This window comes from Staurois parvus, unplaced genomic scaffold (genome assembly GCF_062004578.1).
Source record: "Staurois parvus isolate SC_StPar_1 unplaced genomic scaffold, SC_StPar_1.0 ptg000538l, whole genome shotgun sequence".
Taxonomy (NCBI): Eukaryota; Metazoa; Chordata; class Amphibia; order Anura; family Ranidae; genus Staurois; species Staurois parvus.
In genome coordinates, this window is record NW_028318334.1 from 8,289,510 (window position 1) to 8,316,168 (window position 26,659).

The 26,659-nt window shown below is 41.1% G+C and overlaps 1 protein-coding gene across 2 annotated transcripts in view; it reads left to right on the forward strand.

Moving 5' to 3' along the window:
• LOC149451476 (lysosomal alpha-glucosidase-like) overlaps nt 1–26,659 on the forward strand; it is an 83,071-nt gene that overhangs the window by 3,252 nt on the left and 53,160 nt on the right. The window contains exons 2-5 of one of the 2 annotated variants that reach the window (XM_089690653.1): nt 10,164–10,599; nt 12,531–12,676; nt 16,509–16,674; nt 23,137–23,233. In XM_089690653.1, the coding sequence (XP_089546779.1) occupies nt 10,186–10,599; nt 12,531–12,676; nt 16,509–16,674; nt 23,137–23,233 (823 nt within the window). In that variant the 5' untranslated portion in view covers nt 10,164–10,185. Of the gene's footprint in view, nt 1–10,163; nt 10,600–12,530; nt 12,677–15,044; nt 15,488–16,508; nt 16,675–23,136; nt 23,234–26,659 lie in introns of those variants that run through there. The other variant, XM_089690654.1, reaches the window with a different exon arrangement.

Below are 26,659 nucleotides of genomic sequence, written 5' to 3' on the forward strand. Positions count from 1 at the left end.
CCTTCAGAGGAAGCCACACATTGGTCTTTGGTGCCTGTTACCGATCAGACCACTTCCAGTGGAGCAAATTCGTGCCGGGTCGTCGCTCCTCCGTCTCCTGGGAAGGTCAGCGCTCCGTGTGTCTGCAGCCTGTGCTCTCCCCCCCCCCCCCCCAATAATCCCCGTCTCCATCACTCTCCTCCGCACGGCTCACTGACTGTGTGTGGTTAGTGCAATCTACGCTCGTTTTACATCACTGGAGTCACGTCTTTCACTTCTATATAGATTTTGGGACTTTGTGCTTATTTATAATACTATATTATTAAAGTTCACCACCTGCACAATTAAATGTCCACAGATGTTCATTGCACTTGAATATAACTTTAGCGCCTTATAGCGCAAATATATCTGCTTATACTTTGTGTCATTTGACTTTTAGCGCTGCATATATTTATGAGATTTTACGAAGGTTAAGAGGTTTTGCCTTTATGTCAGCTGCTTTCTTGCTGCACTACCTAGCGCTCGTATACCTTTTGTCAATATAATGAATATGACCAAATTAAATTCTTCAATGAATGTATCTGAGATTAAATGAAAATTTCTGGTGTTTACATGTCTAGCAGATATTGTGAAAGTATTTACATACTTCCATTTGTAATTTTACATCGCAAACATTGAATTGTAAAGTGTAAGTTATTAAAAAAGGATTGTGGGGTCTTTATTTCCAAATTATACTTACCTAGGTGGTAACGATGCTGCATCTGTCCCCCTCCGGCTCTAAGGGTGAGAACTCAGCAATCACATGACCATTGATCGCTGAGTTCTCACAGCTGCTGCGAGTAGAGAGCGATAACTGTCAGTCAGCTGTCTGCTGTGCCCCCTCTGCACATGCTCACTGGAGTGCTGGGCTGTGGAGAGGGAGAAGCTGGCTCAGGCTCTCAGCAGATCGTTGAGAGGCTGAGCCAGGTGCCGCTCCAGACTCTGGGGTGGATCACGACTTTTAAGTCAGGTTCTTTCCCCAGCCTGGACTGGCTGAGTGACGTTAGCTGATGGTGGGCTTCAGTCTGCTATTACCTGAAAACAGGTCACAGGAGTGCAGAATTAACTGCACTCCTGTGATCCACGAGATAAGTACAGCCAAAAGAGCTTTGCCTGTACTTCTCCTTTAACTATATTATAGTTACAATCATATAGGAGATGTGTGTGTATATCATATTGTTGCAAGTTGAGCCATTTTAATGTGTTTCTTGTATGCTTCAAGAAGATTCGCTAAAACACTACATTAAAATATCGTGATTTTTGACGGGCGGCCAGAATGAAGGCCAAAGTGAAGAGTGGTATATGGCATTTATGCTCTATCTCAAGTATTAGAGCTGATAGGGAAAAAATTGTTGCCATTTTTTAAATCCGCAGGTCAAATATAGCCTGGAACAGTTCTAACATTCAAGTCACCAAAATGTGTGTTGGCCTGTGGTATAGATAGCAGTGACAGATGCAGATATCACACATAATAAATAAAGACAGACAGTCTGCTATTTGTTGGATATGCTAATTATTGGAATTGCTTTTGTGATATCTTGCCAATATACTGTATATTTGTTATAGGTCACAGCGATATATACAGATATCACAAATAATGGCTAAAGACTGAGCTGCTAAGTATTGGGATTGCTTCATTATATGCCACAATTATATATTCATTATGGATCACAGGGATATATTGCAGTGGCGTCCTGAGGCAGGTGCGGGGGGTGCGGTCCGCACAGGGTGACACCGGACCCGCTCCACAAAAAGGTAACTTGTAAAGCAAGCCGACATTCCCCGCAGAATGGATCCGATCGTCAGCTTTCTTTACAGCCGAGCATCCCTGAGCAGCCGGATGACTGCATAAGCGGAGTAGACATGGACACAGCCTGCTTTCCTGTTGGCTGTCTGTTATTAGCTGATAGGATCGGATGCAGGCGGTGTACACAAACATGTCTGTATACATACGTAGTAAAATAAGTGAGCGCTAAAGGTTGTTGCAGCTGCTGAACACCAAAAGGCACCAAACAATCTAAAAAAACTAGATAAATGAAGGGTGCAGTGCTAAGAAATCATATACACAGTATATATAATGGTTAATCAATCTAGTGACTTAGTGTGCTCACTAGTTCCTATTACGTCTATATGTAACACACCATAGTGCATAAATGAAGTGCAAAAAGAGAAAACAGTCCACACATGTAATGAGTATCCGTGTCACTGCGCACAAGGATCCTAACGGTATATACAGAAGGTGATGGTGTCAAAAACTGATAAAAGACTGCGCACTCACCAGATGCACAATCAGTATGCGCATGTAAGTGATAACCCCTCTTAAGGTATACATGGGATTCCTTATGAAGTATGGTCTGGTCTGCCGCTGTATCTCTGCTCACTCAGTAAACAGGTATGGCACTCACTTCCTTAACCATGGCTCAGATATGGATCCAAGATGGCCGCCGGGATCCACTTGGTGCTGGCGGCGTGACGTCACCGCACTGTAGCTCCAATCTGACGCGTTTCGTGCAACCGCACGTATTCATAGGGGGTATGCCTACAGTGCAAGACGTCAAGCAGTGTCCTTTTATAGCAAAAAATTGGCGGACGCGCAAATTAGCGTGCGCCATCTTGGCAATGAGAAATGTCTCCAAAAAGCGCCATTTTCCCGGAGTGCGCGCGTGCCACAATATCCAGGATACAGGCGCGATTCCTTTGTTTCATTTCAAATCCATTGTGGTGCTGTATAGAGCCAAAAATGTTAAAATTGTGTCGATGTCCCAATATTTATGGACCTGAGTGTATTTACTAATTCTAACAACATGAGGATTAAAAATAGGTAGCATTGATTGACAGCATTTAGTTCCTCGTTAAGGGCTCATGTACAATGCAGCTGATAAACTCACGCTTAGGAGCTGTTCAGCGTTTTTTTTCCAGCAGCCCCTGAACTCAACCCTAATGTTTTCCTAGGTGTCTATGTACACATCTTCGTTTACAGTTGTTTACAGGCATTTGAGTTTACAGTCGTTTTTTGAACGCAGAAAACTTGCGTTCAGCAGTTGATTTTATCAGTGTTTCAAATGCAAAACGCTTGTAAATGCGGCAAATCGTGTTTATAAGCGTTTGCAAATTTTTTTATTAACTCTTCCAGTTCCCGATGCTGTCCAGAGCCTTTTTTCATCATGAAAAATGCATGCAAAGTGTTTCTAAGGTACTCCTTACCAAGCTTGTCACACATTGTAATGACCAATTCACACCTCAGACCTCTCCCACCTTTGGAAACAAAAGATATGTTAATGACCATTCACACCTCAAGTTCCTCATGAAGACCCCCTGCCAGGTGGCCTTAATGACTCACTCCAGCAGACACCTTTCCCACCCTTGGAAACAAAAGAAATGTTACTGAGCATCTCACACCTAAGCTAACATCAACACATACTGCTGTCTCTGCTTCTACTCTCTGTATTTCTCTGAAATAGTTAATAATTTACCACTTTTCAGTGCATTCTGGGCATTTGGGAGGTTCTCCTGTGCTTATCTTTTACCACGTCCCGACCGGCCGTTGTATATAAACGGCCGGACGGTGGCACTGCAGGGTCGGGTGACCATTTATAAATGGCCTCCCCACACCCTGCTTGTGCGTGCTCTCCGGGAGCGCACATCACCGCGATCCGGTGCCCGACGTATCCTCCGGACACAGTGAAACACCGATAGTCGGACTCCGATCATGTGATCACTGATTGGCCAATCAGTGATCACATGCAAAGTAGTAAGCAAGATGTCACTTCTGACATCATTGCTTACTACGTGTGAAATCTGTGAATGACCACAGAGGTCACATGGTACAAGGCTATTCACAACAGCACCCCAGTTTGACGGAGGGTAAGTGGGACAGAACACACAAGGCAGACGGCAAACACTCAAAGCTTTATTAAAGCAGACAACAGTCATTCAATGGGGAGTTGTGCAGAGAGAGAGAGTTCAAAATATTTGTAATCCAGCCCCAGTGGGCAAAGCTAAAGCCTCTACAGCCATTTTGTAATCCAACGGGGGGGTTGGTGTGATGTCAGCACAAGAACAGTTCAAGTGAGCAGGCAGAGGGCTTGTACTCACGGACCCCTGGAGTCTAGCAGAGAGTTTTCCCCAGCTCTGGGAGAAGGGGAGTCCTAGGCAGCCTTGCGTCTCTGCAGAGCCTGGCCATGGAAAAGGTCCTGGCCGCAGCCGAGGCTCCTTCCATAGCTACACAGCGGTGAATACAAGCTGAAAATTGCCCTGGTCAGGAAGGGGGTGAAAGTGTCCGGACTGGAAGTGGTTAATAAACGCACATAAACGCGTTATGCAAACGCAGCAAAACAGACTTTTTTTTAACCTACGTTTTCCAGCAGTCAGTTTCAATCGTTCAGAAGTGTCCCTGTACATGGGGCCTAAGAATAAATTTGCATTTGACCAAAGCTTTTTGTCCGTTATGTTGCCACCTTGTGGTATTAAATGCTATTACTTTTTTTGCAAAGAGAAATCTTATTATCATGTTATTATAAGCATTTATATAGCGCTGACAATTTAACGCAGCATTATATATAATGTACATTACCACCAATCCCTACCCTAAAAGAGCTCACTATCTTAGGTCCCTCTTTCACTTACGTACATAGACACCCACACACATTAGGGCCAATTTAGACAGGAGCAAGTTAACCTACTAGCATGTTTTTGATATGTGGAATGACACTCGCACAAGCAAAGGGAAAACACGCAAAGTTCATGCAGATCGTGTCCTGGCCAGGGTTTGAACTGAGGACACCAGTGCTGCAAAGCAGATATGATAGCCACAACTATAATGCACTTTTATTCAGCCCAAGCTTTGAGCCATCTGTGCAGTTGATCGTAAAGTAACATTAAAGCTGGTCATAACATAACAACATATACAATTTTCTTGTTCCATTTCCTTTAGATTTACCTTCAATTATGTAGTGCAAGGGCCTTCCTGATTGTATACAAATTGAAGGTGTTTGGATTGGACCTCATATTATATGGTTTTGGCAGAGCTAAAGGAAAATTGTATAATGTATGGCCAACCTTAGGTTTTACTTTCTTGCGCTTTCATATTTTTATTGCATTAAACATAGAGATTTGTAGATTATTTACTACAATGACTTTGTGTAACAACAGTTGATATGTCACACAGGGAGTATGAGCTGACCGACTTGCAGGTTTGCTTTGTGAGATGGAGCAGTAAAGACAGGGTGTGTAGTATTACATAGCAGAAAGCAGTGCCTGCATATTTATTGTACAAGTATGAATGTCCCATTTACATATTAACTACCGTATTTGCCAGCGTATGAGACGACCCCCTACTTTTCCTGCTAAAATGTAGTGTTTGGGCTATACTCGCCGTATAAGACTACCCCTCTTGCAGTGCACACCAGTGGCAGGAATAGTGCCCCATCATTGGTATCAGTGGCAGGAATAGTGCCCCATCATTGGTATCAGTGGGGGGAATAGTGCCCCATCATTGGTATCAGTGGGAGGAATAGTGCCCCATCATTGGTATCAGTGGCAGGAATAGTGCCCCATCATTGGTATCAGTGGGGGGAATAGTGCCCCATCATTGGTATCAGTGGGAGGAATAGTGCCCCATCATTGGTATCAGTGGGAGGAATAGTGCCCCATCATTGGTATCAGTGGCAGGAATAGTGCCCCATCATTTAGTATCAGTGGGGGGAATAGAGCCCCATCATTGGTGTCAGTGGGGGGTGGAATAGTGCCCCATCATTGGTGTCAGTGGGGGGTGGAATAGTGCCCCATCATTGGTGTCAGTGGGGGGTGGAATAGTGCCCCATCATTGGTGTCAGTGGGGGTGGAATAGTGCCCCATCGTTGGTGTCAGTGGGGGGGAGGAATAGTGCCCCATCGTTGGTGTCAGTGGGAGGAATAGTGCCCCATCATTGGTGTCAGTGGAGGAATAGTGCCCCATCATTGGTGTCAGTGGAGGAATAGTGCCCCATCATTGGTATCCGTGGGAGGAATAGTGCTCCATCATTGGTATCAGTGACACCAATGATGGGGCACTATTCCTCCCGCTGACACTTGCTGACCCTGTTCTCGTATGGTGTTGCTGCAGCCAGCATATGTGGTTGCAGCAGCACCTCTACACTGACCACTTACCTGCTGGTCCTGCACTCGATTTTCGTGGGGCCGCTCGACTCCGCCCCCTCGCCGGTGATTGGCCGCCTGTGTGCCTTTCCTGAGCTACAGTTCTGGCGGCCAATCACCGGTGAGGAGGCGGAGCCGAGCAGCCGCGCGAACATCCAGTGGCCGAACTGAAGGAGCAGCCGCGCTTCCTGGACCGGATCGTCGTGGGGCCGGAGCCAGGTAAAAACAACCCCTGCCCACCCCTGTACTTAGTGTCCCTTCCGTTGGAAAGGGGGAGGGGGCGCGGTGGCGGCACCGCGCCGCCCCCCTAAAAAGTGTCAGTATGCCGTATACTGGCGTATAAGACGACCCCCGACTTTTGAGAAGATTTTCAAGGGGTAAAAAGTCGTCTTATACGCCGGCAAATACGGTATATGGAAATTATTTTTTATTAACCACTTACCCACCAGGCTAATTCTGACACTTCTGTCTTGCATGCAAAAATCTGCATTTTTTTTTTGCTAGAAAACTACTTAGAACCCCAAACATTATATATTTTTTAAGCAGATGCCCTAGAGAATAAAATGATGGCTGTTGCATATTTTTATGTCACGCAATATTTGCGCAGCAGTATTTCAAACGCAATTTAAAAAAAATACAATTTAATGAGTTTTAAAGCAGTGTGTCTGTGGAAAATTTCAAGGGGTATGAATACTTTTTCAAGGCACTGTATCTCGGAATTTGTCTACTTTTTTTTACAAAAGGACCATCATAGGTTGACCGTTTATTTCCTTTTTTAATATGATGGTATTCTGTGTCGTACCATTACCATGTGATTTATACAGTGGATATAAAAGATCTACACACCCCTGTTAAAATGTCAGGTTTCTGTGATGTAAAATAATGAGACAAAGATAAATCATTTAAGAACTTTTTCCACCTTTTAATGTAACCTATAAACTGAAGGAAACAAACACCAGAGCTCTAATCTTCATGCTGTCACTTGGCGAGGTGCAGCCCTCTAAAGATCTCCCAAAACGTGTCAGCTTTTTCCCACCAGGCACCATCATCACAGGACTCCAGTCGTGCGACATTGACCCATTTGGCTTCATGTTCGTTTTTTACATTTGTTTTGTGAGTATCCATTTATTACGTTTTTTCAATAAATTCATTTTAACCACGGTAATGCACAAGGAGAGTGCGCCCTTTTGTGTTTTTCTTTAACTTATAAACTGTGCCACTCAGTTGAAAAACAAACTGAAATCTCTTAGGTGGAGGGAAGTAAAAATAAAAAACTAAAATAATATGGTTGCACAAGTGTGCACACCCTTAAACTAATACTTTGTTGAAGCACCTTTTGATTTTATTCCAGCACTCAGTGTTTTTGGGTATGAGTCTATCAGCATGGCACATCTTGACTTGGCAATATTTGCCCACTCTTTCTTGCAAAAACAATCCAAATCTGTCAGATTGCGAGGGCATCTCCTGTACACAGCCCTCTTCAGATCATCGCACAGATTTTGGATCGGATTCAGGTCTGGGCTCTGGCTGGGCCATTCCAAAACTTTCATCTTCTGGTGAAGCCATTCCTTTGTTGATTTGGATGTATGCTTTGGGTCATTTTCATGCTGAAAGATGAAGCTCCTCTTCTTGTTCAGCTTTCTAGTAGAAGCCTGAAGGTTTTGTGCCAATATTGACTGGTATTTGGAACTGTTCATAATTCCCTCTACCTTTACTAAGGCCCCAGTTCCAGCTGAAGAAAAACAGCCCCAAAGCATGATGCTGCCACCATCATGCTTCACTGTGGGTATGGTGTTCTTTTGGTGATGTGCAGTTTTGTTTTTGCACCAAACATATCTTTTGGAATTATGGCCAAAAAGTTCAACCTTGGTTTCATCAGACCATAACACATTTTCCGACATGCTTTTGGGAGACTTCAGATGTGTGTTTGCAATTTTTAGCCGAGCTTGGATATTTTTTCTTCATAAGAAAAGGCTTCCGTCTTGCCACTCTACCCCATAGCCCAGACGTATGAAGAATACAGGAGATTGTTGTCACATGTACCACACAGCCAGTACTTACCAGATATTCCTGCAGCTCCTTTAATGTTGCTGTAGGCCTCTTTGCAGCCTCCCAGACCAGTTTTCTTCTCGTCTTTTCATTAATTTTGGAGGGATGTCCAGTTCTTGGTAATGTCACTGTTGCGCCATATTTTCTCCTGTTGATGATGACTGTCTTCACTGTGTTCCATGGTATATCTAATGCCTTGGAAATTCTTTTGTATCCTTCTCCTGACTGATACCTTTTAACAACGAGATCCCTCTGATGCTTTGGAAGCTGTCTGCAGACCATGGCTTGTACTGTAGGATGGGACTAAGAAAATGTCAGGAAATGCCTACTAGAACAGCTGAACTTTATTTGGGATTAATCAGACACTTTAAATGATGGCAGGTGTGTACTGACTCCTATTTAACATGATCTTGAATGTGATTGCTTAATTCTGAACACAGCTACAGCCCGTTATAGAAGGGTGTGCACACTTATGCAACCACATTATTTTAATATTTTATGTTTTTCAGTTGAGTTGTACAGTTTATAGGTCACATTAAAGGTGAAAAAAGTTCTGAAATTATTTCTTTGTCTCATTTTTTTTTTACATCACAGAAACTTGACATTTTGATAGGTGTGTGTAGACTTTTTATATCCACTGTATGTATTTCACATAATAGGTTTGTTCTCTCTGGGTCATGATTGGTTTTGTGGACACTATTATATGTTAAAAATCAAAAAAAGTGAAAAATTAGGGGATCTCTCGATACCAAGTCAAGGTAAGGTAGACTAAGAGAGACTGCAGCCACAATTGCCAGAAGACTTGTTCGGGATATAAAGAAAAACCCTCAGGTAACCTCGGGAAAAATACAGGCTGCTTTGAAAAAAGATTGTGTGGTTGTTTCAAGGAGCACAATACAGTAATAGTTGAACAAAAATGAGCTGCATGGTCGAGTTGCCAGAAAGAAGGTTTTACTGCACCAATGCCACAAAAAAGCCTGGTTACAATATGCCTGAGAACACCTTGACATCCCTCACAGCTTCTGGCACACTGTAATCTGAAGCGATGAGACCAAAATAGAGCATAACCATAAACGCTATGTTTGGAGAGGGGTTAACAAGGACTATAGTGACAAGAATACCATCCCCACTGTGAAACATGGTGGTGGCGGCTCACTGATGTTTTGGGGATGTGTGAGCTCCAAAGGTATGGGGAATCTTAGGAAAATTGATGGCGAAATGAATGCAGCATGTTATCAGAAAATACTGGCAGACCATTTGCATTCTTCTGCATGAAAGCTGGGCATGGTACGCTCTTGGAACTTCCAGCATGACAATGACCCTAAGCACAAGGCCAAGTTGACCCTCTAGTGGTTACAGCAGAAAAAAGGTGCAGGTTCTTGAGTGGCCATCTTGGTCTCCTGACCTTAGTATCATCCAGCCATTCTGGGGAGATCTCAAAAGCGCAGTTCATGCAAGATGACCAAAGACTTTGCACGACCTGGAGGCATTTTGCCAAAGGAATAGGCAGCTATACCACCTCCAAGAATTTGGGGCCTCATAGACAACTATTACAAAAGACTGCACACTGTCATTGATGCTAAAGGGGGCAATACAGAGAATTAAGAACTAAGGGTATGAACAGGGGTCATTTCATTTGTTTACTTGTTGCCGTGTTTTGTTTTATGATTTTGTTTATGACCTACCGCTGAACTCAAATCCCATAAGAAATAAAAGAAATGTGTTTTGCCTGCTGACTTTTTTTTAATGATATATACTGTATATTACCAATTTTCCAAGGGTATGCAAACTTTTGAGCATAACTGTAAATGATGCAAATGACAATGCTAGTTGACCCTCCTAGCTTCAGGGGATATACTGTAGGTGTCCCAATAATGGTCTGAGGGGTCATCTAGGAATGTATTGTTGTATAATGTTACATAATTGAAGGGGCCTTTAACAGAACATCTTTGACTTTTGCAGGGGACTTTCCAGATGACTCAGAATGTTTAGGCAAACAACAATGGATAGACGGAAACATCTATTGACTACCTGTGTGCTCTTTATGGCATGTACAGCTTGCTTCACAGCAACTTCATATATCAAAGCTCCTCAGCCTTCCCAGTGCTCTGTGGCTCCCTGCAGCCGGTTTGACTGTGCACCTGACAAGGGTGTAAGTAAGGAGGAGTGTGAGGCTCGTGGGTGCTGCTATTCTCCAGCATCAGAAAACTTGGGAATAGGACAGCCCTGGTGTTTCTTTGCCTCCAACTATCCAAGCTACAAAGTGATCAACAAATCTGAAACTGAAAACGGACTTACTATCACACTCACACGTTCCATCAAAACATTTATGCCTGATGACATTATGGAGTTGCAGCTTGATATTTTACTTGAAACTGACAGCAGGCTGCATTTTACTGTAAGTATTTTTTTTTTCCAGTTTTTAGTGTAGTGTCAACCTTTTAGTATGAGTTTAATTTTAACTTAAAAGCTAAACTTATTTTGTTTTGAATAGAGCAGGGAAGGGTTACCTTTAATTGCTGTCTGTGCCTTCCTGTTCTGGTGACAGCCAATCTTCCCATTCTTTGTTTAGGTACCACAGGGGCGGGAAGTGAAGGAAAATCTTTCTGATTGGCTCACCGACTGAAATCAAAACCTTTTTTGGCTTATTTTTTGTATGTTCACTTTACAACATACAATACCCTGGGCTGCCCTGTTGCACTTTTTGCACTGTTTGCTACTCTAACTGGTACTTGATGCAATGAAACCTAGTTCATGGCCCATGGCATTTAAAGTGTTAAAACAAGCTTATGTCTCAAAAGTAACAGTGAGCTCATTGCCCAGCTACCTCTGGGATTTCTGTTTGAAGTGAATTGGGTGGCTGTACCTCAGTAAAGTATGCCCCTGCCTCATTCCCCAATCTCCTTTGCTGCTGCTCCTTCAGGATGAAGATCAGGGTTTGAGCTTTGAGCAAACTGTGGCCAGGAAAGCAATCCGATCAGAGATTTTTTTTTTTCGATCTGCAATCGCCTAATAGATCCAGGAAGCTACTCTAGCCAAGAATCCCACATTCCTAGTTCATACTTACCTCTCTGATAGTGGCAGCTTCTCACAGTGTTTAAATCCTCTGTGCATTGGACATGTGAGGCTTGTTTCAGTCAGACAAATTTCCAAATTACGATAATGACGAATCCAAAATCATGAAATGAAATTTGGACGAAATTCAAATTCGATTAGAATTCACCTCAAATTCTAAAATATAACATAGAATAGAAAATAGTAGAATAGAATAGTAATACAATAGAATACAGCATAAAAGAATAGAATATATTCTATTAGAAAAGAACAGAATAGAAAATAAAAGAATAGAATAGAAAAATCAATAGAATAAAATAGAATATAACCGACTTCCGAAATTTTAATTTCAGATAGATTAGAATAGAAACAAGAAAAATAATAGAAACAATTAGAATATAACTGTCTTCATAAATTTGATTAGATTCGAATAGGAAATAATAGAATTTAATAGAATAAAATATAACCATCTTCTGAAATTTTAATTTTGAATAGAATGAATTCGAATGCCGGTTCAAATTTTCCAAATTTGGTCGAACTGAATTCAAATCAAATCAAACTTGAAAATGAATTAAACAAATATAACAAAGTGAATTATTTTTAAAAAATTGAAAGGAAACACTTTTTTTTTCGTTCTGCACACATCTGCCTACTGTGCATTCTGGTGCTGATTAAACCTATACAGTAACTTCTTATAGGCATGAGTATATCCATACTCCCACATCAGAGATGCTAGGAGTCAGAGTAAAGCTCCATTGAAGACCATGGGGAGTCCTTTTCCTGGCGCTGGCAATCCTGGACATTTCTACATGGAAAATGCAAAACATTGCACCTGCAATCAGTGGATCATGGGTGCAACATCGTGCTCCTGCAGACACGTCATCCAGCTTTGTGCCTGTACCTATGTACCGGCTTTCTGTTATAAAGCTGGAGGAAATGTCAGTGGACTACAAGGGCATTCATCAATCACTAAAAACTACAAGCCTGTCTTTCACAATGGCAGATGGGAGTTGTAGTTTATTCATTCAGAAATCCCTGCGAATCAATGAATCGGCTGTAAATGTGAACTCATCCTTTAATCTATGCAGCTTTATGTTATAGCAAGCACTTGAACTGCTTACCAAACTGCTCAAGTGCCTTTTACTTGCCATAGACATGTCAATAAAAAATTTTTAAAAAGATTTCTGCATTATTTCAAACTACTCAAGAGCAGCATGTTCTCTTTTTATTTCTGCATTTGAACTTTAATTATTGTTTCCTTAATTGCATTCATAGATTAAGGACCCAACTAAAAATCGATACGAGGTGCCCATACATACCCCTAAAGTCAAAGGAAAGGCCTTGACAGTCCAATATGATGTTCAGATTGCAGATGACCCCTTCAGTCTCATGGTCAGAAGAAAGTCCAATGGACAGATTGTGTAAGTAGTAGATGGTCAGCTGAAAGGCTATGAAACCTCTATAGTGAAAGCGTGTCTCCTTTTTTCTTTTTTTTTTTTACTTAAACAAAAGTGTTTGGTGAGAAAATCAACTGATGCACATTTATCTGAAATGTGGATGATTTTCTATCACATTGTGTTGTAGTGCAGTAGGAAGAAGGTAGAGCCCTGGGGAGTGTGAAACTGTACATTTTGGGGCAATGGGTCCTACTTCCAGAAAGTTTGCAATGAGACCGAACATATGATAGAAAATGCCCTTGCGTTCCCTAAAATGCCAGCAGATTGAGGGGAGGGACAGAGAGGAGTGCAGGATGCTAGGGAGAGTTTGTAGCCTTTTCTTGAAAATTGGTACAGAATGATGATTTGTGTGAAATGCAATATTTACCCCTCCTGTTCCCGTGAGAGTGTCATCTGTATTTCCCTTGTCAATTTCTGTAAGAATAAGGTAAGGGTTGTGAATCATTTCTACCAACGAGCAGTGTGAATAATATAGAAAGTGAGTGTCTGAGTCCTGGTCAGTGCACATGGATTCAAAAGCATCAAGGGAAATTAGCATTGCCCTGGTGGGGGAAAGAAATTGGGAATTGGTGCAGTTGGAGGATCCTCCAAAATTCCATATAAAGAGTATAAAGGATCTATAATAGTGGGCTGAAGACATAGGGATGGTGTCAAAATGCATTACCCTTGCTTGACTCATTTGCACAAGGGGTTAAAAACCAACGTAAGATATCCCTGGTTGGAATAAGGGGTTTCCTAGAATAGAATAAAATAGTGCAGTGAGGGCGAGGGAGAAACATTGGAAGAAGCCAAGTGCTTTGAAATTATTGGGCCTACTGTAGGGTGAGATTTTAAAATCTTCGGGCTCTAGGCGCCTGCATGGGGCCTAGGAAGGTAATGAGTATATTGAACCAGTCTGGGACGGTAATCGGTGCCACATCCAGGAATGGGAGACCCGGTGGATTAAAGGCTAGAAGCAATTTCTAAAGTTTTACTCCCTTGCAGGTCCTGCCTCCAGCCTGTCATTGGAATGATGCCCATCAGTTAGACCTTAACTGTCTGGTCCAAGGTTATATCTCAGAATCTTGGATCTGTCCTAAGATCCTTCTGTCCCCCAGCAACTGGGGGTCATTCCTGTAGCCTTAATGTATTGCAGTACCCATATACAGTACATGCAGATTTTGCAACAGTCCTAAAGACCTCATATTACATATGCAGAAGGGGATGACCTCAGGTTACAGTCCATATTCAACGTATTTTGTGGCAATAACTCTTTCCTCAGGAAGCATAATGGGGCAAGTCCTATATCTTCATTAGAAACAAAGGTAAGGTATATGTAATACCAACAAAATATACATCTGTCTGTCACAAACAGTAAAAACAGACACTCAATAAGCGGATGCAAACCAGGTCTGGGTAAATCCATCTCCCTTGGCGTGAATGTGGGATCCAAATATATCAGGGACGATCCCAAAGCAAAAGCTGAAAATATCATATATAACAGAGCTTATGCTCAAATAAATACTCAGGCCTTCTAGAGCTTGCCTAATTTAATATCACAAAGACAAAATTTCAAATGCTGGATAAGGTAAATATACAGTACAGCAGGACAGGGCGACAGGGGTGTGCAAAATCATGTGATTTTGCAGTTTTGGGTAGGGGGCGCGTGTGTGCCATTCGCGGCCTCGGCTGTCAATCACCGGGTTCCCGGCCGGTGATTCCCCACTGGCACACGCCGATCTCCGAGGATTTCCGATGGGGGAGAGACCTGTATGTAGCCAATACAGATCTCTCCCCTGTCAGCTCCTGTACACTGCTTTGTATGGCTCTGCATAGCAGACCCTTACAAAGCAGTGTACTTAGAGTGAAACAGCCCACATAGTAAAACAACACAAAGTTAACCCTTTGATTGCCCCACATGTTAACCCCTTCCTGTCCAGTGCCATTAGTACAGTGTCAGTGCTTTTTATTAGCACTGATCACTGTATTGGTGTCACCGGGGATGTCAGTGACACCAAGTCAGTTCCCCCCAGTGTCAGAATGCCCGCCGCAGTCCCGCTATAAGTCACTGATCACCGCCATTACTAGTAAAAAAAAAAAAAGAAAAAAAATTCCAGTATCTATACCGCCATTTGTAAACACTATAACTTTCACGTAAACCAATTAATTTACACATACTGGGATTTTTTTTTTTAGCAAAGACATGTAGCAGAATACATTTTAGCTTAAATGTATGATGAAATTTGATTTTTTTTTTTTAAATTTTACTGGACATGTTTAATAGCAAAAAGTTAAAAATAGTGTTTTTTTTTTTTTTCAAAATGGTCAGTTTTTTTGTTTATAGCGCAAACAATAAAAAACGCACAGGTGATCAAATACCACCAAAAGAAAACTCTATTTGTGGGGAAAAAAAAGGGATGTAAATTTAATTTGGCTGCAGCTTTGCATGACTGCGGAATTGTCAGTTAAAGTAACGCAGGACCATATCTCAAAAAATGGCCTGGTCAGGAAGGGAGGGGGGAAATCCTCTGGAGGGTAAGTGGTTAAACCCAAGTGCAGGGTGGAATGCACTATTAAATGTGAGCAGGTTAACCAATGGCTTTATTTTTGATGTGACGTTTTAATAAAGGGTATTTTACACTATTGGAGTCTCCTTCTCCCTTTTTAATACATGGATACCTCTGGCGAAGTTACAAGTGAGGAGCATGGTGGAGTGACATACTGGAGCGGGGGAAGCCATATATACAAACAAGCGCATATAGACCAACTCTTAATTGAGAAGGTCATGGCTATCTGGTGAGTTCTCAGCAGTGGTGGTGGTACACGGAGGTGGAGTGGAGCACAAAAAGCAGAAACTGGTAGCGGTGGAATTGCATGAAGCTCTTATTTCACAGAGGAAAAGTTATATATTATTGCACTTTGTTGTGGAAGAACTGTTGCTCTTTATGGATAATGGACTAATTTGAAGGATATACTTGAAGCTTTTTATAAATTCCAAAAAGTCAAACGTTTATATAAATAGAAATCACGTGTGGATATTTGTTTTGCACATTATATATTTTGCACTTTATTTTCATGTAAGCGCTGTATATTGTGGGTTATATTTATTCCATTGTGTCCAAAGTATTGAATAATTTTAACATACGAATAATGGATCTACCCGTTTTTTCGAATCCACATGAACCAATGAATATACGAAACGATAGCCAAAAATACGAAACAAATTCCAAAAATGAATTGGTTCAACATAATGAATATGACCAAATGAAATTCTTCAATGAATGAATGCATCTGAAATGAAGTGAAAATTTCTGATATGTAAATGTCTAATGGTGGCTTTGGCTTTCACCATGTCTCAGTAGACTTGCTACACTATTTCCCAAGCCTATGCTCTTCAGCAAAAAGAAGGCACCTTTTACAGTTATTGTGCATTCTACTTTGGTAGCGCTTTCCATCATAAACCATCAGTTTCTTGGATTTGATGTGGCTCCATTGGCAGATATCAGCTTCATGGTTCATGTTTCTGTATCCCGCCCACTGCATTTTCCATGAAGAATCATATAGAATACTATAAACCTCTCAAGGAGAATGCCTCCACTGCCCAAAATGATTGGCAAAATGCTACAGAGCTGCTCAGAGGCCTTTGGAAAGCTATGTGTAATATGAAAGCAATAAAATGGTATAAAGCTTTGTAGTGAACTGAGGGATGTTCTGAGAAGCATTATGGCAATTTTTGCTGAATTACGTTAGCAGTAGACTGTGATTGTACTTGTTACATGGTGCTGTTCTTTATCTTGGCTTTCTGCTATTTTTCCAGGATAAACACTGCCTTGGCTCCTTTATTCTTTGCAGACCAGTTCCTTCAGATTTCAACATCTCTGCCTACTGAATACTTATATGGTTTGGGGGAACATCTCACGTCTCTTAAGTTAAACACTACTTGGTCCCGCCTTACATTTTGGAACAGAGATATCTCACCAGAGGTAGGCAAAATGGAACCGTTTATTAAAGTCAAGTTGAAACTCTGGTTTTGTAGACACAAAATCCGTAAGTCAACTATGTCCAGGGGCAAACTGACAACTCTTGGGGCCCCCGGGCAATAGGGGATCATGGGGCCTCTGTGTCCTTGCCCAAACTCAAAAAATCCTATGAAAAAGGTACCAGGGGCATCTCATGGGGCCCCTTACTGACCGCGGGCCCTCGGGCAGTGCCCGAGTTTCCAAATGGTCAGTCCGCCCCTGACTGTCTATTGTAAAAACTGAAAGCCTACACTTTTTATATTCAGCAGTTGATAGTTTATAGCTTTTTAACTTTAAGTATAACTAAAGGTAAAACTTTTTTTTTTGTAGTTTTGGATAGAGTGCAGAAGGATTAGAACACCTATATGGTTTTTTTATTGCAGTCTGTGCCCCCATTAGGGAGGTTCGCCCTCTCAATTTGTCCTTTTTACCATTATCATTGAAAGTAAAAGAAAATCCCAAATTTCGGGTTGTCCCCAGAAAAGTAACAAAGGGGAAATGTTCCAATGGGGACACTAGTTCTGGTGACCTGGGGGGGGCAAGGTATTCCTCTCACTTCCAGTTTGGTAAATCTCTCCAATGGGACACAGATAGGAAAAAAATCTGATGAGTTATAATCCTCTCATACTCTATCCAAAATGAAAAAAAAAGTTTTGCCTATAGTTTAAAAGCACAGCATAGCCTTCTTAAAATGAAGATGCTTATATTTCTCTTTCCATCCCAGAGCCAAGAAAAGGGTGGAACTATGCAATTAATGTCTTTGCATCTGTGACCAACTGTTTATGGCTCTGCCCACTATCCTGAAATGAGGTATAATCCTCTTATTTTTAAAATTTAGAAAAACTGTTTCTGTGGGAAGAAGAATTTACGGTGCCCCATGCCTCCAAAAGTTAGGCACTGAACTTGCAGTGGAAAAAAAGAGGCCCTACAGTACCGCTTCTGTTTCTTGGCTTTCACAGCTGAGCAGTTGCAAACCAATTGAATTAAGCTTTTCCCTTTTGTTATTTGGTCACAAGTAAGCCGTGTAGTGGGTGTGAGGTATTAGAGCTCATTCCCACTCCTGTGTGCAGTAACACTTGCGCATTACCACTAGTGTTTGTGTGTCACAGTTCTATTCATTTTGAATGGCAGTCCAGTCTATGTTCATTCATTGAGGCTGGCTGCCTAATGTAATGCCCTGCAAACCATGAAAATACATACTCTATGGTGCACTGCGTTCTGATGTGAATAGATCACTGTAACTATTTAAACAATGAATATTAAAACTTATGGTTGTTACAATCATGTACACAGTCATGGGCAAAAATGTTGGCAGTCCTGCATTTCTGCCAGATAATACACCACTTCGCCCAGAAAATTGTTGGAATTACAATTGTTTTGGCTTTCTGATGTATATTTCTTTGGTATTGGTATGATACAAAAAGGTGGAGAAACAAAAAGTCAAATCTGGCACATTCCACACAAAACCAACACAAAAATGTACTGGACAAAATTATTGGCACCTTCTCAAAATTGTAAAAAGAAATTGCATTCCAAGTTTGTGATGCTCCTGTAATTTGTAATTAAACTCACCTGTATCAATTAATAGATGCCGACCAATATAAAAATCACACCAGCAACCAGTTAAAATGGTAAAAATTTACTTTTACTTTTTCTGTTGTGTTGCTCTGTGTGCCACATGGAACATGGAGCAAGAGCAGCAAAAAATTTTCTGAGGATTTCAGAACACAAATTGTGGAAACGCATGAACAATCTCAAGGTTACAAGTCCATCTCCAGAGATCGTAATGTCCCTGTGTCCACTGTGCGCAACATTGTCAAGAAGTTTACAGCCCATGGCACTGTAGGTAATCTCCCTGGACATGGACAAAAGCGAAAAATTGATCAAAGATTGCAATGAAGGATTGTTTGGTGGCTAAAGAACCTCGATCAACTTCCAGACAAATTCAAGCTGACGTTCAGGCACAGGGTACAACTGTGTCAGCTCACACTATACATCGCCATCTGAATGAAAAGGGACACTATGGTAGGAGACCCAGGAGGACCCCACTGCTGACAAAAACCTAAAATAGCCAGATTGGAGTTTGCCAAAACTTACCTGAGGAAGCCAAAATCCTTTTAGGAGAATGTGCTGTGGACAGATGAAACAAAAGTACAACTTTTTGGTAAAGCCCAACATTGCACTGTTTTCAGAAAAAGAAATGAGGCCTGTAAAGAAAAGAATCCAGTCCCTACAGTCAAACATGGTGGAGTTTCAATGATGTTTTGGGTTGCTTTGCTGCTTCAGGCACTGGATGTCTTGACAGTGTGCATGGCATTATGAAATCTGAACACTACCAAAGAATTCTGGGGTGCAATGTAGGGCCCAGTGTCAGAGTTGGGTCTCCAACAGAGGTTATGGGTCTTGCAGCAGGATAACGACCCAAAGCACATGTCAAAAAGCTCCCAGAAATGGTTTCAGACAAAGTGCTGGAGAGTACTGAATTGGCCAGCAATGAGTCCAGATCTCAATCCCATAGAACACCTATGGAGAGATCTCAAACAGCAGTTGGGAAAAGGAACCCTTCCAATTTGAGACCTGCAGCAGTTAGTGAAAGAAGAGTGGTCCAAAATTTCAGTATAGAGGTGTAAGAAACTCCTTGATGGTTACAGGAAGCGATTGATTTATTTTTTCCAAAGGTTGTGCTACCAAATATTAAATTGAGGGTGCCAATAATTTTGTCCAGTTTATTTTTGGGACTTTGGGTGCAATCTGTCAGATTTGGCTTTTTGTTTCACAACACTTTTGTGTCACATCAATAAAAAAAAAAAAAGAAATAAACATGAGGGTGCCTAAACATTTGTAATTCCAACAATTTTTTGGGTGAAGCGTTGCATTATCTGACAGAAATGAAGGGGTGCCAATATTTTTGGCCATGACTGTATGTAAAAGTTAATGTATGAAGAATCATTTTATATAAATTGTGTTTAAAATTATATTAATCACAAAAAAGATCGAATTTTTGTTTATTATTAACTAGCATTTGCATCAGATATTTATATATGACGATAGGATAAAAATTAAATATACATTAAAAATTATAAGAAATATATTTTATATGTAATATTCTCTATTCCATCATGAGCTTGGGAGCTAAAAATATTAATGTACAGTATTTGGGTCAATCCCATGCATAAAAGGAAACTCAAGAGAATTTTTATTTAAATTTGTTTACAAAGCGATCAAACCCAGAGAGTTCAAATGACTTGTATACAAGATTCTGCTGTACTTATTCTTGCAAACTCTCATGTATCTGCCATTGGTGTCCAAAAGTCCAGAAAATGTTGCAGTGATGTCAAGCGCATACTGATTCCTAGTCACCTGAAACAACAGAGAAGTCCAAGTATTTAGTATAGACACATAGCTCCCCCTGTTAAAAACAAACAGTCTGTTCAAAAGTAAAAACCTAATCTTTCTGTCCATTGAGTTCTCTCTTTCCAAATTCAGTGGATTCCTGATTGACAACCCCGGAGAACTATACAAGATGCATGGCTTGTGAAGAGCGGCAACTTTCTGGTAGATAGATGTAAAGTCTGGAGAAGCAATGGAGGTCTCCTATTTGTTGGGAAGGGGGAATAGTATCTCAATGGACAGAGTAGTATAGGCTTGTCTTGAACAGACTGCTGAAACTTTGAGTTTACCAAGAGACGCTGTGTGTCCATTTTGAATGCTGGGAATTATCTGTATGTAACAGGCTGTTTCAGGTGATTGATGCAATATTTTTTTCAGACTTTTGAACACGAATTGCAGATATCCTAATTACAAGTGGTTGTAAAGCCTAAACATTTTTTACCTAAATGCATTCCTTGCATTAAGACAAAAATTGTTTAGGGTAAATTATTGTCCCCTCACCCCCAAATACTTACCTGAGCCTTCATTAGATACACTGTGCATGTCTGCAGTGGTTGTCTCGTCTATTCTGGGCTTTTCAAAGAGCAGTGGAAGCCACTGATTCCCGCTTCTGTCATTTAAATCCTGTGACAAGAAAGCAAGGGGTGGGGTTGAGCTTTGCTGTATTTGGCAGTGAACACGCAGGTGTAACACAATAAAAAGTGGTTTCCAATGGTGACACACCGAGACAAGAAGGAGCCAGGAGTGCCTACAGGGGACCAAAGAAGAGGAGGTTTGGGGCCTCTCTATGCAGTTCTATTATACAGAGCAGATCAATATATAAACCTTTTTGTTATTTAAAAAAAAAATAATGTTATAACCTTTGCAATCACTTCAATTTAGTGCAAAATATTTATGAATCTTAACGTTGAAATTGGCAGAATTTATTACACAACCTTCCATTTTGTGTCATTGGCCTATCTCCGATTTACTATTACGTCATCTATAGGGTGTCTATAGTATACTATACATAGGAAAAATGGGTTGCTTGTTCAAATACTGTACATTGTGACTGTGCCCCATAACCAAGTTTGCATATAAATGTGTAGAACAAACTCATGGCTGTTCCATAAATCTTCAAGTTATATTTATAAATAAAATAATTATGCTGTATGCATCTATTATGACGTTAGCTTGCTCTGTATTAAAAGAGAGGTATGAGATTCAAAAAAGGAGAAAATTATGCTCACCTAGGTGGATGCAGCATTGGTCAGTCCGATGCTGCATCTCTCCCTTCTGGCTCTGCACTGAGAAATGAGTGGTCAAAGACCACTGATCATTCAGTTCTCCCCTCCGCTCTAAGCAGAGAGCAGTGACTGTCAATCACCGGGTCTCTGCTCTGCTCCTCCAGTGCTCACTGGAGCACTGGGCTAGGGAGAGGCAGGAGCAACTGGCTCAGTCTCCCAGCAGCACAGCTAAGAGGCTGAGCAAGCTGTAAGTCCAGGCTTCGAGGTAGATCCTGACAATACGTTCGGGATCTTTTCAGCTTACTATGTGAAAAAGATGAGTACAGGAAAGAGATATTCAAAGATAGCCATACTTATTTAGAATACAATTTATGTATAATTTACAGAATGTGGGCAGAATCTTTTTGACACATTAATTTCATAAATATAAACCCAACAAAGGTCTACTATTTCAAGTCATAAGAGGTGAGGTTGATTTGATCAATTCTTTCCTTTCACTTATACTTTCCTTTAGAACGAACATACTTCATATGTAAGCTGTCCATTTTTTTTATGTGAATCAGGTTAAAGAATGTGTTACTCCAAGATCTCATATTCTATTCCTGATATGTGCCTGTTTAAAAAGTATCCTGTTCTTTTTATATTGCTTCCATTGTGTAAAATACCTGGTGATCTCGCCAGTTTCCTGTTTCATACTGACCACACTAGGCATAGAAGAACATCCATCCCAGCGTGGACAGTATTTTGTCTGTTAAAATATGATAAACAATATCTGCGCTGACTGAAAGTACAAAGCAGCTAACACCAATAGGTAGTATACAAACCTAAATAATAACTGCAAATGTGAAGTGTAGTGCTAAACATATAATAATGAAAGCTAAAGTGCATCAAAATAAATAAATGTCCGTGAGGTAAAAAAAAACAATAGTGCAAACAAAATTAGTTAAGAATATGTTGATATAATGTCCATCCACCACCATAAAGTGCTCTTGCCTGCAGCAAAACCACTCCAATCAAAATTTCCGTCACCATCTCCCAGTGATTTGAAAACTCACCAGAAATGATGGCACTACAACAGCATAAATGCCCAAATGTTTAAGCAGGATTGCATATGTCTTGACATGAGACTCTATAAGTAAGTGTCATTCTGTCTGGCCGGGCTGTGGTGAAATAAAGCTCGCCAGAAGCAAAATAAACTTCCAATAATGTAGTATTAAATACCAGGTGAATAAAAGTACATAAAACAAAAGAAGTTTACATAAACAGCCACTGCCGACCCGAGATCACACAGCGGCGTGATGTCAGCACTGTAAACTCCTTCCCGACGCGTTTCATCCAATAGGATTTGTATCAAGATTGCATTATATGTTTAGCGCTACACTTCACATTTTTAGTTTTCTGTCTGTGCTTGGAGCACAGCCGCCTGTTTTCCTATGGCCAAGATTTGTGTTGATACCCCCATTCACTAGGAAGATCAGTGTAATTCTGTTTCTCCACCCTCAGCCCTTTATGCAGCCAAGAATAAGGTGTTTTTTTGGGGGGGGTTTTTATAAAGTATTTATAATCTTCTTTTGTTGTTGTTTTTGTTTGTTTTATATATACACAAATGTTTTGCCTTTAATTCCTATTGTAAACTGCATGAACTGTTTTACAAGGTGAGGGTTTACATATACTTTAAGGAAGAAAGCACATTTTTGGCTTCTGAGGAACATCTTCAACATCCTCTAACATTTCTACATTGTACCTCTCATAATAAACTGTTCTTTTTACTGACTGCTGCTAATATATCACAATTCTTTTTGTATTTTAGAAAGATACAAATCTTTATGGCTCTCATCCATTTTACTTGGCCTTGGAAAAAGATGGTTCTGCTCACGGGGTTTTTCTACTTAACAGCAATGCCATGGGTTAGTATTTGGGCTGAATGGTGTAAATGTCTCCAGTGCCATGGATAATGGTGGATACAATATCTAACTGGGCATTCCTCTTTCAACAAAAAAAAATCGAAATCTCTAAAGTGTGCGAATTGGTAAAATCACTCTCACCTGAATCAAAAGGGTGCATTTTGCATTAACAAAAACATTTTTTTAAATTTATGAGTAAAAAAAAAAAGTACCCCTTTGTAATAAAGCAATAAAATTCTCACCTCTGTCATGTCACTAGGCCTGGAGGGGAGGAGAGATAAGGAAATGGGAAAAGGAAGGAGAGATAGAGATGTATGGTAGGTGGAAAAGTGGGAGAGAAATAGAAGGGGAGGGGGGAAAGAGGTGGGGGGAGAGAGAGGGAGGTGAAAAAGAAGGGGGGTGAGAGAGAGGAGGGGGCTACTCTATCCTTTCTATACTACAATCAGGAGACTCCTCCCATCCCCACCAAAACTACATCGGCAGATCGGGAGATCACCCCCCCCCAAAAACATAAATTATACTGTAATCTGTAAAATCATATCATCAGGGTTTCCTGATCACTACATCAGCTGTGGTTTAGGAGTCAGTGTCTAGTCATGCCATCTAATATTATGGACTCCTCTCACCTTCCTGCTGCCCGCCGTCTCCATCACCAGCTGTGTGTAGCGAGGCACAGTCACAGCCCGGGATTGAGCTACTGGGATCAGAGGCTGCTGACACTGCCACCGCTGCTTCCTCTGCTCCCTGCCCACTGTCACCGCCAGTCCTCTGCTTCTTCAGTACATGTCTCCCACCTCCTCATCTGTTCCCATCCCGGGCTACCCGCCCACCAGGCCCCGCTCAGAGCCACATTCCTGTCTGAATAATGTGTCTGGGTTTCAGGTGGGCACATTATTCAGACAGACCTAAACATGCTGCTGTATGATATGTGTGGAGTCTCTCATGGGGCCCCCTACTGACTCCAGGCCCTTGGGCAGTGAACCTATCCTTAGTCTTTATGTGGGGAACTAAGGAGCCACTGGCGAACTGGCTTTTTTTTTTCCCCAGTTAGAGCACACACAGCCAGGCACACAGCATATTCTTCACTCTTCTACTGGCTCAAAAGGAACAGTCTAGGGGTGTCTTTTATATGGTTTTATTATATTGTTGAACTTGGATAGGGTAAGAGAACCATGGGATACCCAAAAAAGAAGAAAACTGGTGAACCAAACACTGATGACTCCTATCTTGCTAAGCTGCCCAAAATGTCCCACATAATCTCTTAATGATGACAGGTGACTAGAACTTTTCCCAAAAGACCAAGAGTTCTACACAATCACTAGCTTCCAGCACAGCGGCATCCACTCATATGGCCACAGTATGACTGGTTGACCCTATCGATATTCATGGGGCACTCTTCAGTGAGGGAGATACAGACTCATACCACCATAGAACAGCTGGAATGTTCCCCCAGCATCCTCCTGGTACTCTCCTATGAGCTTCTCCAGACCCACACAGACTCCAGGACAAAGTTAAAGCTTCAGCTGGGACCTTGATGCCTTCTAGATGGCATCTACAGTAAACCTGCCCCAGGGGTTCACCGCTTACTCCCGGAGATCAGCTTCTGACACTGCAGATACCCCTTTCTCTGTCTTCACACAGTACTCTTTGCTTGTAATTCCTCTATCACTTGCAGAGATATCAGGATTTCAATCTCCTCAGTCAAGTGCTATAAAAAAAATAAAGCAAAAGAAAAAATGCCCTTCTCCTTTGTATAGTATTTTTAAATCCCACACAATTCTTTTATAAAAAAAACAAAACCCAGCCTTGACTATCAGCAAAACACAATACCACACCAATCTGCTAAATATGTTTTTCTCATCAGCGGTATATAGCAGTCTTGTAAATGCTATCAGTGTCCAGCCAAGCGATGGATAAAGCTTGCTGGAGGAGTTTTCAGTCTACTCTGACTGTCCTATGAGACTGCATAACCCCTGACCCTCTGTCTGGACAGTGCTGATTGGCCCTGTGCTGATCACATGCAACCTCCAAAAAAACAAAATAAAACTCTCTAGCCACACACACTAAACTGAGCGTGTGCAGAGTGACTCCTAGATCTCTGTACTATCAGTGGTTGGATTGGGGACAGTAGAAGGGAAAATCAGAGAAGAGAGAATCAAACAGCCTTTTCACACAATTCGGTGGAATACCCCTTAGGTTCCACATTGAGTATAACAAGCATGCTTTACTACATATACAGATTGATTTTACTGTTGTGGGTTTAGTAAAACTTTAACTTCAAAAGTCCAAGCTATATAAAATGGTCCCTATAACAAATATGTATTTAGCTTTCTAAATCAATATTATAGACCAATCCTTAATGCATTTCAAGCGTGATCTGCACTCTTCTGCAGAAGTTTCAGGTCTATGGGTCCCTAGCCCCACTACTTCAATATACTGTATATATCCACAGGGTCCTCCCCTTTCACAGGAAGAAAATTAGATCAAATTCATTATTCAGACCATTGGGGTGAAAGGAATGCATTTTAAAATGCTCTCACAGCGTAACCCCCCTCCCCAATTCTTGATTTGTCCTGTACCGCTAAACCTTAAGTGCATAGGGTTTTTCTGCGGACATGCTCCTTTTGTCTTCCCTATATATTTGAGTGAGCAAGTATATTCTAACAATTAAACAATTCTCTCCATATGGCCAGTAATACATTTAGTATCATAACACTTATTTGTAATCCTTGAGCAAAAAGTTTTTACGTTCTCTTATCTTTAATAGCACCTTTACACTCCTCACATCTACAAAAATCCTTGCATGTTGCCAAACCAATCTCTAGTGATCACATCCTACTTGACATTTTCTATTATTCTCACCAAGCTGATAGCTGGAGTTTTCATTTGCTCTAGGAGGATGCAGAACCCATGACCTCTGTCTGGACAGTGCTGATTGACCCTGTGCTGATCACATGCACTCTCCAAAGAAACAAAAAACCCTCTCTAGTAATGCACACCAAACTGAGCATGTGCAGAGGGACGTCACACGATATGTCTTATGACATATGACGTTGTTATGTTTTTTTTCTGCCAGCATGACAATGACGTTATGTTTTTTTTCTTTTGAAAAGTATTGGTTGTGTTTGTAATAAATGCTCAGAATCGAGTACCCTTGTAAAATGTGCCATTTTTTTTTTATTGTTTATGAACATATTTTCGCTTCTAGTGATCAGAATAGTCCAGGTAATGTACTAGGATATTTCTCCTGCCCTTGGTCTTGCTTCCTCTCATAAAGGTATTACAATATTTTTTCATTTTATACTCATGGGGCAAACCTTGGTTGCTTCTGGGGCACCTTGCACCTCTCTATCACACTTGTTGGATGTCTGAACCCACTCATGGAGCCCTATGTCTGTCTGCATTCCATTTTTGTCCTTAATGCTTTTA